Raw genomic sequence first — 19,556 nt, 5'->3', positions numbered from 1 at the left:
AAAATGATGATAAAAGGAAAAAGAAGTAATTTGTAAATGTACTTGTATTTGTAGTCACACAAAAACAGTATATACACAATGTAATTTATATTTTATCATATTGTATGCATTGATTTTTGAAGACATATGTTTATTCTAACACATTTCATATGTGTTAGAATATATATTTATTCCAACACATGAAATGCATTTCAAAAAAGTTGGGGTGAGGTATAATAGAAATAATAACATTGTGACAAGCTGAAATAAGGTGATTTCAAACAGGAGAGGCAGTAGTATATAAGGAGCCTCTGAAAAAGGCCTAGTTCTTCAAAAGCAAGGTCAAGGTGTGCCAGTTGCGTCAACAGATGCGTCAACACATAATTCAGCACTTCGGAGAAAAAAAATTACCTCTAAGACATTTCAGTAGAATTTTGGGCATTTCACCGTTTACAGTGTACTATATACTTTAAAGATTCAAGGAATCCAGTCACATTTCAGTGCATAAAGGGCAAGGCACTTCTGAATATGTGTGATCTCTGATCCAGGCCAAAGAGAAAAGGGACTATCCAAACTTTTATCAGTGTCTAGTACAAAAGCCACCATCTGTCATGGTATGGGGGTATGTCAATGTACATGTGTGAGAGCACCATTAATCCAGAAATGTATGTACAAATTTTGGAGCCACACGTGCTACCATTCAGACGCCTTCTTATCCAGTGACATCCCTGCTTTTTCCAGTAGTAGAATGCCTGACCATATGGATTATAAGTGCATGGCTGTGGAAGCAGAGAGTGTTGGTATGAGATTAGCCTGCCTGTAGTCATGACCTGTCTCCACATGAGAATGTCTGGCACATTATGAAGTGTAAAATATGACAAGGAAGGCTATGCACAATTGTGCAGCTAAAGACCACTTGCTACACTCAACCAACTTGTTTGTGTCTTCAGTGCCCAAATGCTTAATACTGTGTTAATAAAAGAAATGTTGATGTTACACAGAGGGGAACACTCAACTGCCCTAACTTTTTTGGAGTGTGTTGCAATTATGAGATTTTTACACAAGGGTATATTTTCCAAAAAAAAAAAAAATCAAATTCAAAAGTTAAAACATCAAATAATGTGTCATTGTAGTATTTTCAGTATAGTACAGTGTGAAAGAAAGTCACTCTCTTTTTTTTAAGCATTTTCTATACTGTTCCAACTTTTATTAAATTGAGGTTAAAGACTGCAAGATCCTAGCCAGTGATATGTGAAATATTTCACACAGAATTTAATTCACAGCAAAACTTTGCTTTTCGAAAAAATTCACAAAACAAATGTAGTTTTGCTTCCAGCGAAATTTACTATTCACACAAGATGAAAGGCACTTACTTGGTTCCTTTCTGGATGCATTTTTATTCATTAATTCTGCAGACATCTGCCTGCCATTTAGCATTTAAAGTAAAATCTTTACTCTGGGGGTGGAGTCACCGGACTCATTTCCGGTCACATGTAGACATTCTTTTGAGCCTCAAGGAATGTTCTGGCAGTATAATCCTCACTTTGCTAATTATGATGACAGTCTTGACAGTTGTAATAATAAAAATGGGTCAGAGACAGAAAAGAAATTGAAAGCTCCACAGCACATGGAGCATCCATATGATATCCTGATCCTGTTATGCATAATGAAGAAAACCAGCAAGGGGAGTTGCTAGGAAATCATGTTTCCGGTGTAGTGTGTTTCTGTGTGGCAAAAACAGTTTATTTTGCACAATGGTTTTGAAATCTACTTCTCTGCTCTGATTTGAATGAGGGACATAAATAAAATTGACTTGACTGTTGTGGTACACTGCGGTGGGCTGGCGCCCTGCCTGGAGTTTGTTTCCTGTCTTGCACCCTGTGTTGGCTGGGATTTGGCTCCAGCAGACCCCCTTGACCCTGTAGTTAGGATATAGCAGGTTGGATAATGGATGGATGGATGGATGTTGTGGTACAGATTACATGCATTACATAGCTACGGAAAATATGCAATTGTTTTATAGCGCTATATTCCTTGTTTTGTTTACCAAAAGAAACTCATTTATGTGTGTTACAAAATATGCAAAATAAATTTTAGTGTCTGCTTCGCAAAACCATATGCAAAATTGTCTGCATCGCTTAGCACTAATTCTAGCTGTCACATGTGAAGCTCCTCCACTGCCAACCATATTTGTTTATTTTTTGTGTCTCAGGGATTTTCTTTGAAGGGTATCATTGGCATGTACAGGGCCTATCTCCCATTGACATCTGTGCACACGGACTTGTACAACATCACTCCTTTGTATTCTTTCATATACTTACAGTCTCATGTATTTTTCTTGTATACTGTATTCCTAACTATGACAAATATTGTTGGCTTTGAGTAGATCATTTTATGCATGCAGCTTGTACGGTACAATATATTAATAAATCATACATCAGAGACATGTTTTTTTTTTTTAAGATTCGATTTCTATCGTGACATATCCATTGTCTCTAATTTAGGAATACTTTCTAGATCTTAGAGATCTCCTACAGCACATCCTCTTATGCAGCCTTCATTTAAATATTTAAACAGAAGCATACATGTCCTGTTTTCTCCCCTCTTCTCCCAGCCCCTCCTCCTCATGGAAGATCAACACATTCATTGAAGTTTTTTTGGCAAGCATTCTATCTGATCTGAGTCGAGTAAATGCACACAGTGAAGAGAGCTGAACTTGCCAAATTTACAGCTGTTTGCACAATTCATCTCACACCTCTTTAGTCTAATTAGAAGCAGTAAGCAAATTAAACATATCGATTTCAGTTTCGTTAGACTAACCTCTTTTCATTTTTACTTTGGGGGTGTGGAGATTTTTTTTTCTCTCTTGAAGGAAACTTGACTGTGCTGCAGTGTCACTACTCAAAATACTTTTTTTTCCTCTTTTTTTTTCCCTTTAGCCACAACACGAAGACTACATCATGGCTTGATCCCCGACTTGCAAAGAAAGCTAAGCCACCAGAAGAGTGTAAAGAAGACGGTAAGAGTACTGTAATACATTTATTGAAGAGCAGTGCTTCCTCAGTGAGCTCAATGATCAGTTCTTGGATGTTATAACATGCAGCCACTGGAGAGTCTTAAGAGTAACGAGTACTGGATTTATGGATAATGTTTTCTGGAGACTGTGCAGCTTAGGTTGTGGAGTTTTTGTAATTTAAATTGTGTACAATTTAAACTTGTCGGGAGATGGTATCATGCCAAGGTCAACTGCAGAATGGTTGTCTTTCTTTTAATTGCTCACATAGTTCTTTTTTCTGTTTGAGTAGACCATTGATTGTATTGTAAAGTAGCCAACAATTGCATTGTTTTGTTCAGACAGATCTGTGTTTGTGAGTTTGAGGGCAGTTTTCTGAGTATGATTGCCATAATTGAGTATTCATGATATATGATTAACATAAGGCGATCATTAGTCAAAGTATCTTTTATTAGGTAGTACTAAAAATGTTATAAATGCAAGCATTTAGGTGCTTTAGGAGGGAGAAAACACTGGTACTACTGATAGCTTGGTATATAAAAGAATTTCGGAAGTTGTTTTGTTTTATGTAGATGTGGCATCTTTGCTACTGAAGTTTTATTGAGACTCGGGCATTTTGTCATGAACACGAGAGACTGGGTTGCAGAGAAAGATTTGTGAGTGAAAAGGTCTCAGTAGTAGACTGAAAGCACTTGCCTGTTAATATTCAGTCCTCGGCAAGGTCACAGTGTGAATGAAATGGGCTCAGAAATATCCTTGATGGCACCGTTGAGTGATTTTACCGCATAATATACAGTGTTTTTGCCTCAGAAGTTGGATTTTAAAACATGCTTTATGCTGACAGGAATTTTAATAATGCTTTTCCTGTGAGGCACACATTAAAGCTGCCTAAATTAGATTTATGAATAAAATAATAGTCCGAGTGACAAAAACAGAATTGAAAATGGATCATAGATTAAGCACAGACAGCAAATGATAAATGCAGTCATTTCAGAATAGTGTCGTTCTCTTGAAGCTTTCCTAACAGCAGTCCCTCTGCTATGGTGGAATGCCTTTTTTATTTTATTTTTTTTTTGTGTGTGTGTGTGCTTATCTGATTTTAAGCACTGTTTTGCTTCTCAAATATTTTTATTAATAGGGTAAATTAAAAAGCATGGTTTGACATAAACAATGAATTGGAGAAATGATTTGTTGTATATAAGGTACACCCCTCTCTGCCTTCTTCAAGCTTTCTTTCAGCTTCTGTGGTAGAGAAAAGCCAAGCAAAATGACACCTTTTATTGGCTAACTAAAAAGATTACAATATGCAAGCTTTCGAGGCAACTCAGGCCCCTTCTTCAGGCAAGATGTGAATATATGTAATTATGTTCACATAAAGAATTTGTTTCATTACAAGTATGCTTATCACCAAATTAGAATTTTTAAAATCAATGGGGTGAACGATTCTCGATGGATAGTTCCATGCTGTGCTGGAATCATATTTTAAGGAAACATGACATGATCAAATCTCATATTTGTTTAGACATATGATTTTGTTTCAGAAAGTGTTTAAAGTCACTTCCATTAAAGTGCAGACTGCTATAAATACTTACAACTAGTCAGGGTCTTCCAAATATCCAATATGGCAGTGTGACACTGTTGGTGGCATGTGTAATTCATTTTGTACTGTGCTGGCATTTGCCTACTGCCCCCTTGTATTTGTATCACTGCCAGTGGTTTGGATTGCGCCACCTGTAAGGCTTGTTATATGCTTTGTCAGCTTTCACACACAGCTAAACTTCACTGTTTTGCTGTTAATGCTGTCAGTCAACACAAGCAGTGATTGAGATGGAAAGAGATGGGTTGTATTAGGTGAGTTGTCAGATTTTTACTGATCCTTTTCTGCAACTGCTTCTCACTGTCTTCTTAAAACATCCTTTCCTTTGTGTTTCTTAAAGTATTTTTTTCTTAACGTACTTTCTACTTGTCTTTTTCTTCCTGGTTACCCTATTTTTTTTTTTAATTACATCCAAGTTGGTTTTTTTGTTAGTACATTTTTTTTATATCTCTTTATCATTCTTAAACATGCATAATTTAATTCATGGTCATGCCACACCAAGCCCACCCCAGCAGTAGTTTGCACAAGGTAGGAAAAAGCTCTGTGTAGAGACACTGACCATCGCAGGGAATGCACATGGTAAAGGGAGGTACAGTGTGTGGTTTTTAGTTGATGCTGACCTGTCCTGTCCATTTAAGTTAGTTGAAGAAGTGACGTGTGTTTTCTCAGAGACATGTCTCATTAGGGTCTGCTTGAGGCTCACACATGATTCTGGGCTGAGGCAGATTAGATTAAAACAGGATGCATTTTCTTAACCTACGAAAGAGAACCTGGCAAGGATAACATTCTTATGAAATGCCTAAGTTTGCTTCATTAATTGTGTCAGGGCAAGGCAATATAGGACACTTGAGAGAAACAAAAGCCTGCAAAACAGTAAAGTGGGAACATCCACCACATGGTACTTCTGTTTCTGCATTTATTTACCGTATATACTCGCAGATAACTTCTCCCATGGATAAGTCAGGACTTGATTTTACCATATAATTTCTGGTATTTTATAATCAGTCGTATAAAGTCGAATGCGGAAAACTCATGCTATTGGTCCAAGAGATTATAATATGCTAACGCCCACCTGAGAGAGTAACCACGGAGCACACTGCCTTTTTTTTCTATGTGGGTGAGGCAATGAGCGGTATCAGCGTGTGCTCCTAACCTCTCTTTCTCTTGTGCCTATGTGGCCACATGGTAATACCCGAACTATTCTGAAGCAATGTTTGCACTGATTTGTGTTTTTTGTATCTCACACCCTCATACACCTTTACCGTAAGAGCATCCCTTATCTACGATGGAACTTTCGATCAGAAGACAATATGAAGCTGGTTTTATATTAAACGTTGTTGAAATAGCGAAAGAAATTTGTAACTTTGCTGCTGTAACAAAATTCGATGTGTGTGAAAAACTGATGCGAGATTGGAAGAGGCAAGAAGATGTAAAAAAAAAAATTAATTGTCGTATTTTTGAACAGGCATACAAGTCGGGGTCTGATTTTATGATCGATTTTTCGGGTTTCATGACCCGACTTATACGTGAATATATACGGTAATATAAAGTTAGTGAAGGACTGAGTAATTCAGATTCTGCAAAAGGAAGGTAAAAATAGTAATAAAGGATCAATAAGTTTATATCTACAGTGTTTCACCTGTTTAGTGTTCATCAGGTGTTTTGTGTCTGTTCTAGAAAAGACCCGCAATTCATTATTTATCAGTGGATTACGGGTGTAACTGCAGTCTCTCCAAATGTATTTCCATTGTATGTTTTGCTTATTTTATTAAGATTCTTAAGGCACAGAACCACTAAACAAAATTTTAAATAGATCAAAGTTGGGTTTTTATTTACAAGGTCTCCAATTTCATATTTATTTTAAGGTTTGTTTCTGTAAGACAGACACATGAAAATGTTCTGTTTCAAACTGAGTGTCCAATCTCATGTAAACTTTATTATAAAAACAAGAGTAGACACACATAAGCATCATACATGTATTGTATGGTTATTTAAAGTTATAGGAGTAAGGTGGGATGGAAAGAAAGATATGAGATGAGATGTTTTTTGTGGGTTTTCTTTCCTGTTTTTTCATGTATGTATAAACATGCTCCCCTACCAAAAAAAATAAATAAATAAAAATACCATTGCAGGTCAGCATGGAAGATAGGAATAATGGTATGAATTTAATTTACAACTAAAGTGGTTTGTTTGTTGTTTATACTTAAAGTAAATGTTGATTGGTGGCTGTGAGGCTAGAGATCTGCACTGGCAATCGGAAGGTTGCCGGTTCGAATCCCGTCAATGCCATTAGGGACTCTGCTCTGTTGGGCCCTTAAGCAAGGCCTTTAACCTGCAATTGCTGAGCGCTTTGAGTAGTGAGAAAAGCGCTATATAAATGCAAAAAATTATTATTATTATTATTGCAGAGTTAGAGGTGAGCTGTACCTGTGAATTTAAAACAGTTGTCATAGTCTTCATTAACAGCTGAAATGTAATGTTTATAAAGTTTAATTTTGTTTCACTATCATAGTTAATGCTAAACTTGAGTATCTGGTATAAAATGCATAAAAATGTGTTTTTTGTTTTGTTTTGTGGAAACATGATATGATTTACATACTTTGATTTTGCATATTCTTTAGTTTTTTTGATGTGCAATTTGACCTATAAGAGGACTTTTAAGAAGTATGGGTTTAAAATTTTTTAAAATGCAACATCCAAAAATGTTCTTAACTTTATTTTTAAAGTTCAAATTAAATCATCTTTCTGCATTCTTTAACATTACACATTTTAATGCAGTTGCTTTCAAAACCAGAGTGCAGTATTTACAGTATGTATCCTTTGAATAAACCTAGTTTTGAGTAGTTGCTTTTGTTGTGTATTTCAAAATCTATATGGAACTGAAGTGTGCCTTTTCTTAAACACAAAAAAAAAGATTGAGGATTTAACATTGAAAATGTAGCATCCTGCACGAATGTGATAATATTTACTGCAGAGCTGTGCAATTACTTTCCTAAGTGGGCAATGTGGTGAGACTTCAGAGAGCTCATGAGGCCAAGGACCGCAACTTCTTAACCGCTGTTGAGAGAGAATAAAATGGTTAATGGTGGCATTTAAATACAATTTTTTCTATGATGGGTATTTCAAAAAATTCATCACAGTAATTCTATCAGTTCCAGGACAATACAATCTCTCTTTAATCTCCGGTATAGTGATAAGCCTTCTAGGAGATCTAGTGCCTCCAGTGTCTCTGCTTTGGTAACTTTATGCTATTACAATTTTTATTTGGTGGAATGTCAGTGGTTGAGTTACCATCCAGGATGAGACAAGAGGACTGTCAGATGAAGCCTTAAAGTCTATATTTAATGATGAGAATTTGCGCTAGTAAGACAGGAGCATGCAGGTCAAGTTCTGTTGCTGTAAAAGGAAGTTTGAAATGTAATTTATGAATGTCATTGTGTTAAAAGAAGTGTCCTTATGGACAGTGATGCAATTTTCATAATTTTGGCTCTTTGTACCACAAAAATGGATTTGAAATGAAGCAATCAAGAAGTGATTGAAGTATAGACTTGCAGTTTAAATTTAACGCTTTTAACAAAAACATTGTATAAGCTATTTAGAAAAGACTGCCATTTTTATGCATTGTCCCCCTATTTTCAGGGGCTCAAAAGTATTTGGACAAACTAACCTAATCGTGAACATAATGATTATTTTCAATGTTTGTACCGTGTTAGCCGTTATGAATGTAGAGAAAAGCCAAGCAAAATGACACCTTTTATTGGCTAACTAAAAAGATTACAATATGCAAGTTTCGAGGCAACTCAGGCCCCTTCTTCAGGCAAGATGAGGCCTGAGTTGCCTCGAAAGCTTGCATATTGTAATCTTTTTAGTTAGCCAATAAAAGGTGTCATTTTGCTTGGCTTTTCTCAACATTTGGTTGAAAATCCTTAACAGTGAATGACTGCCTGATGTCTGGAACCCATGGCCATCTGCAAGTGCTGGGTTTCCACCTTAGTGGTACTTTGCCAGGCCTTTCCTGCAGCTGTCTTCAGGTGCTGCTTGTTCGTTGGACTTTCTGCCTTCAGTTTTGTCTTCAGCAAGTGAAATACATGTCCAATTAGGTTGAGGTCAGTTGATTGACTTAGCCATTGAAGAATATTCCACTTCTTTGCATTGAAAAGCACTTGGTTTGCTTTCACAGTATGTTTTGGCTTATTGTTCACCTGTACTATGAAGTGTCGTCCTATTAGTTTTGCATCATTTGTTGGAATCTGAGTAGGCAGTATAGCCCTGTACACTTCAGAAATCTTTCTGCAACTTTTGTCTTGGTCATGTCATCAGTAAAGACCAGTGGCCCACTTCCGTCATTAGTCACACACGCCCATGCCATAACACTGCCTCCACCATTTTTCATGGTCACACACGCCCATGCCATAACACTGCCTCCACCATTTTTCACAGATGATGTTTTATTCTACAGATTATGAAACATTCATTCTCTTCTCCATTTTCTTCTCTCTCCATCATTCTGGTACATATTGATCTTAGTTTCTTTTGTCCAAACAAAACTTCTAAAACTGGACTGTGTTTTTTCAAAATATTTTCTGGCAAAGTCTAATCTATCCTTCCTATGAATGTTCTTGGATTCGCTAAATGTCATGAATTAGTTTTTCTTCACCAAAGAAAGAGTTCTGCGATTATTCAACATAGTTGTCTTTCATGGTTGTCCAGGCCTTCTGGTGTTGCTGACCTCACAAGCGCATTCCTTCTTTTTAAGAATTTTCCAAATGGCTTATTTGACCACTCCTTGTGTTTCTGCTATTTCTGTAAAGGGTTTGATTCATTTTCTTCTCCCTAATGATTGACTGTTTTTACTTCCATGGACAGCTCCTTGGATCTCATATTGAGAGTTCACAGCGACAGCTTCCAAATGCAAATTCCATTCTTGGAATCAATTCCAGACTTTTTTCCTGCTTAATAGTTAATGAAATAATGAGGGACCTGCTCATACCTGGCTATGGAACAGCTTGTCAGTCAATTGTCCAAATACTTTTGAACCCCTGAAATTAGGGGAACCATGTATAAAAATGGCTGTCATTCCTAAATGGCTCATACTGTATTTCTGTTAAACCTTTTGAATGAATGCACACTTCAATCATGAAATTATTTCTTCATTTCAGAACCATTGTGGTGGTGTATAGAGCCTAAATTATGAACATTGTGTCACTTTCCAAATACTTATAGACCTAATTATAATTATTATTGTCAAAAGAAAAGTTATCAAGGAGGAAAAGATTGAAAAGTAACTAAATAATGTTTTATTTTTTATTTTGTACTTGCAGTCTGCCTTTTTTGGTTAGCTTTCTATCATTTGTTAAGGGCATTTGCTGAATGTTTGCACTCCTCATCTGCAGTAATGGGTCTGTTTCATCACACTCTGGAATAGCCATGGAGGCAGCATGACATGAGTGTTTTTAACTGTCAAATCAGCTTTGTACTGTAATTAGTGCTGGTGCCTCTTTTAAATAGTTTTATTCTTTACTATTTCATTGTTGTCATAAATTGATCCGTCAATGAGTTCTAAAATGGCCATTCTACAGTTTCCTAACCACCTAATAATCAATATTTCTAACAAAACTACTTTTATTTCAGTATATGAATTCCTGCCATAATGGGCCTGAGAACATATTCATAAGAAAACAAATGCATTTCACGTGTGGCTCTTGACTAATACTTTTAAATGTAAAATACAATTGATAGAATTCAGTAACATGATAAAGACAAATGTGTCATTGAAGCTCAGAAAAGCACAATGGTGTTCAATTTTATGTAGACCACTCTGGTTCACACTTTGAGCAAACTATACCTCAGACTCTAAAATGCTTGGAGTTACTGTATGTCAGGCAGGTTTCCCATGTACCTTTCATCTAGAATCTGGAAGAGGAGAAATTGCGCGAGGTTAGGTACAATGGCAAAATGCTTAGCACCACTGTCTCACTAATCCATCCTCCAGCATTAAATCCTGTGTCCATTCCTAGTCTGTGTGGAGTTTACATATTCTACTTGTGTTTGTATGGTTTCCTCCCACAACCCCAAAGGTGTACATGTCAGATTAATTTGCAACTCCTAATTGTCTGAAGTGTAAGGGTGAGTGTACGTCTATATTGTGTGTGCATGTGTGTCCAGCATTGTTTCCCTGCAATGCTCTGCCTTTCCTTCTCCCTACTGGGATTTAGCCTTTTTTTAATCAAGCACTGACAAATGCAAATTGAAAAAACTGGACGAAATGATTTGTGATATAGTCTGTGGCATGTTCATTATAAATAAATATCACACTCTTGTTTTCAGGTGGGGCGTAGGTAGTATGGCAGAGTGGCTCCAGTGTTGTGGGAGCGGACAATCTTGCATTCACATGTGCACATGCGGGATTGACCTGTTTCTTTGTTAGCGCCGGAGTCATGATTACCACACCTGCATTACATAGGGGTTTAAAATAAAGCTAAAGTGTGTGTGGGGGGGGGGGGGGGGGGACTAGGAGAGAAGATGGAAAGGTCAAAATAAAGATGGCAAAAGCAGCAAGCGAGAGGAGCCAGCATACTAGTGTGTAGGCAGGCAAACAGGAGCATGAGCTCCATGGAGGATCTTGTGGCGGGCACTGAAAGGGGCTGTAATGGGTCACTCTAGTTGTGTGTCCTTGACCTGTTGCTCTAGAGGGCTAGGAGTGACAGCAGGAGTCAAAGGAGGGAGTCGAAAGGGTATCTCATCTGCTTACACCAATCTGGATTGGTGTTTTGGCATGTTATCTGCGGGTTTGGAGGTGCAACAGCGCCCCCTACTGTCACAACACACTTATACTCAAACAGGGCCAATTAATGTAACACAGGAAGGAAAACCAGAGTACTCACGGTTAATTTCACATACAGACAACATTTGTAGTAACCAGGAGAAGGGCATGAAAGCAGAAACAGGCCAAAACTGAGAGTTCAAAGACAACTGTGCATCAAGACCAAAAATGAAGAGCAAAAAGAACAAAGCACAAAGATTTTAGCAAGCAATTGAACAGTTTTTTTTATTTGCAGGTTGGATAGGAAAGGATTATCCCTGAAAACGTTTTATTCCACTGTACAGTTACACCTAAGCCATAACCTCTCAGGTCACACCCATCTCTTGTCCTGACAGCAGACTGCCAAAATCGCTCTGAATTTGCACTAAATGTCGATATGTGGTAAAATTAAAAGTGATTGTAAAAAATAAAACATCAGGAAGCCATTTCGTAAGAAATCTATACAAACATAATGCTGTTAGACTATATCTGTTAAAGATTCTTGCTTTAAAGTAGAAAATGAAAGAAAAAACTGTGATTCATAAAACAGATTCCCTTTGCATTTTAATTATCAAGAACTATATGTAAAAAAATAATAATAATTTGCCTATTCTTTTGTGAAATACTTAGACTAAGTTACAAAAAATATACAAAAGATAAAAGAGATAATTTGTCAAAAATGTAAAAAGAGTAATGGGCTAAAATTAATAAGCAGTTCAAAAACACAATAGGGCCATACTCACGAAAGGCTTAACAATTACTGAAAATGTTAGGCCTAACCCTTTAAACCAGCCAATATGTGATCCAACTTGAAAGGAAATAACAACTCACTCAATCCACAACAGTTGGCTTTAAGTCACAGTCTTGTTTGCTGGTCACCTGCAGCACTGGAGGACCTTGTTGTTATGATGTATATATATTTTTTTGTACATTTTATTATTACATTATTATCAATCTATATATTGAATATGAGATGTTGAATACTATTGATTCTGAATTTGAGGTCAATTTTTGTGTATCTCGTTTCTATAAAAAGTTCCATTTTGTTGTCATTTTTGCAGCAACTCCAATTTGAGAGATGGTATGTCACTTGTTGACTTGGAAATCTTTCCCAGAATTCTCCATTAGGCACTTGTTTGTGATGTCATTCAGGTGACAGTAAAAAGATTGCACACATTAATTTCCAGTATCCACACTTGACGAAGAAGTCTGTTGTTTCTTTGCTAAAAGAACCTTACGTTTTATTTCTCCCAATTAACTAATCCTTGCTTTGAGCTTTGAGTCTGATTTTTCTTGATCATACTCTAGTTTTGGTGATAGATTGGTTTTAATTATTTGGTACTGATCTTGGCCTGTCCCCAACGTCCACATCTTCCTGTTTTTTTATTTACTGTCTCTACTGAGTCAGTGTACTTGTCCTACTAGGATCAACATACTGTAAAGAAGAACAGGAATAGCACAAATAAAATTAATACAATTAAAGGCAGATAATTAAAAAATGATTAACAAAAAAAGACCTTAAGGAAAAACAAACACTTAAAGAAAAAAATAAAAACAAATTACATTCATTAACAAAAATTACAAAATAAACAAGCCATGAAGTACAAAACTAAATTTACTGATGGGGTTCCAGTAAAACCTATGACATTGTCCAGATCGTTCCTCAAAATTAGATTGTATTAAGTGAAAGAAGTAGGTGAGATTATTCTGACTGCTGTGAGTCGGTGTACAAATATAAACATTTTAGAGAAACAGTCAAAACACAAAGACAATGAAATTGTAACAAATAGACACCACAAATAATTGTTATAGACACATTAACAAAATGAGCAGTAATGCAATAAAATGTTGATCATAATCATTGGCAACAAAAATATATTTCTTGGTTTACAATTTGTGGTGAGCTTCCTGGACTATTCCCATTGAAATGACTATCCAGTATTTCTCAAAGACTCATGTCTTCATTCAGCACCTTGGAATTAGTTAACCTTTCCGAACCAGTATGTAGATTAAATGACTCTATTCCAGAAACTTTGTATCATATGAGTAATTTCTCATATTTTCTAGCATTGTATAACCACACTTTCATGTGCATTATCTTCAGTACTTTTTGCAATAGCTATTGAACCCCTACCTACTTCTCTTTGCTTTGGATACAATTGAATGTAAGCAGGATCATAAGAGAAGGGTTTGGGCAAAAATATTTTTATACTGATAATATGGAGCTCTCTATCTTGAACTCTGTCTTTGCTTGCTTCCATTCATAAAGCATCTCTTCTAGAATCTCTTGATTTAACATCAATTTGAAAAAGAGCGTTCTCTTCTCAATGAACTCTCCTGCACACCATAATAAACTTGATAATTTCTCACTGACTATATCAGTGCAGTTTTAATATTAAGCAGTAACTGTCACAAAGGAAACTTAAAGATCATTTTAAACTCAATTTTACATTATACAATATTATAGAAAATATTAAACATTTGTAGTTTAATATTTATGTATTTTATAATGTAAATATAATAATATAGATCATCATCTGATATGAGTTAATACTGATGAAGTAAGTATCAGTTGTAACATTGTTTATTTAGATTTAAAAACAACTATGCATAGATGAGACTAAATATACCCTAAATATAAAGGTGGCATGGTGAAACCCAATTTTTCAATTATGTGGCTGCAAATATGGTATATGTACTCTGAAACTTTCTAAGCAAACAGAGGCCAGTAACACCACACCGTCTTGACTAGCCATCAAAATTAAAGTATACCAAAAAGTATCTTTCAATGTGATGCTACATACCCCAGTCAATTCCACAAATAACATTTTGTGCTGACTTGTTGTAGGCATTGCCATCTTGTTTAATGTTTTCAAGAACCAGTGCTGGTTGCATGCCAAATTTTCTTTACCTGCCTCAAATTTCTATGCTTGAAGCTATACTGATCCATTTTGATTAAGTTATGTGTAGTATTTCAACAACTGTCATGGAATTTACCACTAGATGATCGCAGGGGATAATAGAAAAAGGATGTTAATAAGAATTGCAAATAAGTAATGGGAAGCAGTTATTCATACTCTAATGTATATTCATCATTAATTTGTGGCACAATATGCTATAATCTAGTGAAAAATTGCATATTGTACATACATTTCTTATTTAAAACTGTCAAAAATTAATTCAGAACAAATTCTATATTGTTAAAACAGGTGCCCATTTTACTTAGTCATTACAGTTATAGACGTGAGTGTGTGGAAGTAATTAAAGTAGGGTTTGTTTTTTTTTTTTTTTTTACTACTTTAAACTAGACTGTTTAACATCATACCCTTGGTTTATTGCTATTTCTACTATTACAATAGGAAGGACTAACTATGTTTATCCTAGACTACTTTTTTAAATCATTCCCAGGGTTCATTCTTTTATTATCTTAATATCTTAAAATTGCTGATTATTTTAAGCTTAAAGACTGTTAATGATTATATTTTTGGCAGATAGTATTTAGAACTCAGCTGCAATAGATATCTCTTTGTTTTAATTATCTAACGCCGCTGCGGGGTGGGGTTTGTTTTGTTTTGGACGTGCTCTGTCTCTTTGTATGTCAGAGGACCGGGACATCGCAAAGTGGGATCAAGCCTCATGTGGGGAGGCAAAATAGGGGGGTGGGGAGATAAAGGGGGGAGAGAAGGAGAGCAGGCTATATCTAATCTATTCTTCTAATCCTTATAACTATAAATATCAATGCAACAATAGGCTAAAATGCAATAACTCATGGGGAATTTTGAAATTAAGATTAAAACTGCCTCACTACCAGTTAAGACTATAAAATGACATTAATAACTCAGAATCAATGTCTCCATGATGGGACAGTTAATTTTGTGAGCTGGAATGTTAAAGGCCTGAATCATGAATTAAAGAGAAAGAAAGTATTCTCTCACCTAACAGGCTTAAACGCTAAAATAGTATTTTTACAGGAGACCCACTTACTAAGCAAGGATCAGTCCAGACTACAAAAAGACTGGACTGGCCAAATGTTCCATTCTAGCTTTATAAAGAAAACTAGAGGGGTGGGAATTCTCATACACAGAACAGTTCCATTTGTAGCATCAGATGTAGTGTCGGACCCTGAACGGAGATATGTGATAGTCATGGGCAACTTATTTAATTGTAAAATGATTTTGATAAATGTTTATGCACCCAATGTCGATGATAAGGAATTCATGCAAAATCTATTTGCATCCATTCCCAATGTGAACACTCATAAAATTATAATGGCTGGGGACTTTAATTGTGTTTTAAATCCACTCTTAGATAGGACTCCTGTCACAGGGGGGACGACGTCTAATACTGCAAAGATAATTACACAGTTTGTAACCGACCACAACTTATCAGACCCCTGGAGGTTTCTTAACCCAAACTCAAGAACATATTCGTTCTACTCACCAGTGCAGTGCATCATAGCTACTCAAGAATTGATTATTTTTTTATAGATAATAATTTTTTGTCTATGATTAAATCATGCAAATACGACACAATTGTTATGTCCGACCATGCTTCTCTAGTCTTGGAGCTAAAATCATTAAGCCCCTCACACTCACCTCATAGATGGCGTCTTAACCCTCTTCTATTAGCAGACATTTTACTTAGTCATATGCTCTTGGAATATCCTACACTCAGACCGGTTTAATTTGCAATTTTTGTGCATCTCTTATGGTATCCTTTGCTACTGTTGTATCTCAGCTGGGGTTCAAAGTCTTTGTTCATTGTTGATCCATTTATTTATGTTAATGTTACTTTTATTAATTATCTGCTGTATTTTATTGCCTGTGTTATGATCCATGTGTTTTATGGGTGGTTTCCCAAGAGTTGGGGCCACCTGTCAATAACCACCAGGAACTGACATCCACCCTATAGGTTCAGAGGATCTCTGACAGGATCTCTGAGTATGTTTGTCTTGCTTTGTCCATTTTTTAAAATTTTGGAAATTTTCAGCCTACTATTTGGTGTTTTGACCTTGCTATTGGAATTTGTTTTAGGACTTGTTTTATTTGGATTGGCTTTGTGTTATAGGCAATTCCATTTTGACTTTTGTGCTCCACAGGACTTTCTTTTGTCCATCCAGGCAGGTTGTGGAAATAAACCTTTTTTGTTTTTTTAATAAAGATTCTTTGTCGTCCTTTTTGTATCAAGCCAGGGTATTGACAGGATTTTCATTTTTAGTTGTGCTTTTGGGACTTGCATGCTTTGCAGCTCTCAGTTTGTGACAACCACATTTGATCGCTTGATAACCTATTCTGTTTAATTGTAAGAACCCTAATCCAATTATAATAACTGAATAAATGTTATAATTAATTTGAAAAATAAAAGGTCTTTTGTCAGAGGAATGGTTCAAGAACTGTTTAGAATTTGCCAAGTACTCATTAATGTTATTGTAAAATAGCTTGCCTCATCTCTGTTTGACCTGTCTTTCTGTTTTAATGGTGTATATACGAGGATTCACATTTTACTCCACTTGTATGTCAATGTGGCTCTCCAATGTGAGTAGGAGAAGGTAGTTGTGTATGTGTGTTTTTATTTTTTTATCTAGGTGAACATTTTTACTTTTTTTTTTCTTGGAATGTACTGACTGTACTGTGTTCTTTGTGTGGGTCTATCTTTGACTAACCCACGTGTTACTGTATGTATTTTATTCTTTTAAATAAAAAAGGGAAATGTTTAACTTTCAACATCTCAGATGAACTTTAGACATCAACCTGGATTTCTGACATTATTATTCCCTGATTTACTGTGTCTTCATTGATACATTGTTTGTAATTGAGTTGGGGGGGGGGGGGGGGCACTATCTGCAGCATTAAACCCCTTATAAAGATCCTTAACCACTGGATATTATTTCTCATTAACTTTAAATGTCTGGTCCAGCAGTCAAATTCATTGCATGAGTAGTGTGTTACATAAGTAGACAATTCTAAAGTCAGCCATGAATTGAGAATGTGAAGTTATTGCTATAGAAACAATCAAGTAAAGTACAAAGGCAGTAAAATTTAAAGGAATAATTAATACAACATTTGAATTCAGGTTACTCTCAGAAATCGTAAGGGTTGAAATTTTCCATGCCTTGTAAACTGGTATGATAATTTTTGAATTGGAGTTGATAGTCTTCAATACGCTCAGCAGTTTTGACACAAGTGAATTTTCAGCAGCCTAAACCAAAGCAGTCTTGTATGTCAGTATTGAGAGTGTAGAAGTTTGTTTTGTAAAATAAAATAAGCTCACCAGTCATTTCAAAGACCTATTACATTACAAGGACCAATAATCTACAGTCAGCAGGACAATTTTCCTTACTAACAATGTAGGGAAATGGAAAAGAAAAAAAATGTGTAAAATATTATGTGTAAAATATTCATCACTGAAGTGCAAGCTTTAGAAGTACATTTTGTTTGGCAAAGATGCAATGTAGAGTAAGAGTCTAATATGATTAAAATATCAAGCTGTAAACAAGGCACTGCTGTTCATTCAATTTGCATGTTAAAGAATTCCAAATCCATTGTTTTAAAATAAAGAGATTAATGTAAACTGCTGTTGTGGACAAACAATAAGCAGTCTTAGTAATAGTTTTATATAGCACCTCTAATAAAATGTATTTAATGGCAGATTTAGTATGGCGTTTCATGGCATTCGCTGGATATACTAAATGCTTTGCTTTACTGAGCTATTTTCAGTTTTACAGACACGTACCTGTGAATCACCTATCTCTGTATAACAGTTCCTTTAAAATTTATAATGTCTGCCTTACGGCATTATGCTGTCTTACAAGAACTGTTTGCCATATTGTTTTTGTACAGATGCACTTTAAAGTTCTAGAATTATATTATAATCTGAGATGTATATATCCAGGAAGTATATGCACAACTGAAACTGAAACATTGAAAATATGAAATAAATATAAATATGAAATAAATCAGGACAGCACGGTGGTGCAGTGGTAGCGCTGCTGCCTCGCAGTAAGGAGACCTGGGTTCGCTTCCCAGGTCTTCCCTGTGTGGCGTTTGCATATTCTCCCCTTGCCTGCGTGTTGTTTCCTCCGGGTACTCTGGTTTCCTCCCACAGTCCAAAGACGTGCAGGTTAGGTGCATTGGCGATTCTAAATTGTCCCTAGTGTGTGCTTGGTGTGTGTGTGTGTGTATGCCCTGCGGTGGGCTGGCGCCCTGCCCGGGGTTTGTTTCCTGCCTTGCGCCCTGTGTTGGCTGGGATTGGCTCCAGTAGACCCCCGTGACCCTATAGTTAGGATATAGCGGGTTGGAAAATGAGTGACTGATGAAATAAATAACTGAAATATTCCGATTGTAGTTTAAAACAGCCAAATAAAACAAACACATAATAGTTCATAACCAAAATAAAACAATCAATAAACTCTTCAGCACCAATTAGCAATTGAAAGTGTGCAGACATTCAAATGACATTATAACCTATTAAAACAGACAAATGGCTTTTCTTAAATTTCCACCTTTTAACATATATGAGTTCATCAGTCTGACCTATTTTGAATTAAGCAAAGAACTATGATAAAAAACAATTCTGTAATATTTTGTTTCTCAGTGCTAAGCCATGCCCGTGGTCTAGTCAGTTGTTTCCGAGTTTTGTTTGATATTATTTCTAATTTATTTTGCTATGATTTGAACATGCAGCGCAGGCTGAAATATTTGTACAAAAGTTTAACTTTGAGGTTAACAGCAGCCACTTTTCTTGAAATTGGTACAAAGCTAATTATTTTTGTTATACTGTACTGCACATCTTATTTGATTTATTGTATATTATTTATAGGTAAACTGTTGTGGTGCATTATGTTGTCAATGCTTCTGTTCTGTTTATTAGTTAGAGTTTTTTGTTATTTTTTCATTATATTTGAATGTGACATTTTTTGGGTGAACCTGTGCCCACAATGATTCCAGTCCATTGAGTGAACATTTTTCAGTTTCATTCAGAGTGTGTTGGAACTTTATTACCAGTAATTCTATGAAGTGTTAGCTGCATTCATTCCCATTAAGGTCAAGAACTTTGATTGCTGTGATGTGCATATTATTTTGATTACTGGAGCCTTTCTTAAAAAATCCAAATGAACGAAATTTATAAACCAGGTAGCAGAAGAGATGTTATACAAGAAAAGTCAG

At 35.8% G+C, this 19,556-nt stretch overlaps 1 protein-coding gene across 1 annotated transcript in view; it reads left to right on the top strand.

The window, feature by feature from the left end:
• The window catches only part of magi2a (membrane associated guanylate kinase, WW and PDZ domain containing 2a), a 1,178,725-nt gene that overhangs the window by 846,385 nt on the left and 312,784 nt on the right, over positions 1-19,556 (top strand). Inside the window, exon 6 of the mRNA XM_051924022.1 lies at positions 2,919-2,998. Coding sequence (XP_051779982.1) covers positions 2,919-2,998 — 80 coding nt within the window. The remainder of the gene's footprint in view (positions 1-2,918; positions 2,999-19,556) is intronic.

The sequence above is a fragment of the Erpetoichthys calabaricus genome, chromosome 1, assembly GCF_900747795.2.
Source record: "Erpetoichthys calabaricus chromosome 1, fErpCal1.3, whole genome shotgun sequence".
In the NCBI taxonomy this organism is placed as follows: Eukaryota; Metazoa; Chordata; class Cladistia; order Polypteriformes; family Polypteridae; genus Erpetoichthys; species Erpetoichthys calabaricus.
The sequence above is the reverse complement of the archived record's forward strand: the minus strand, read 5'-3'. Positions and strand labels throughout refer to the sequence as shown.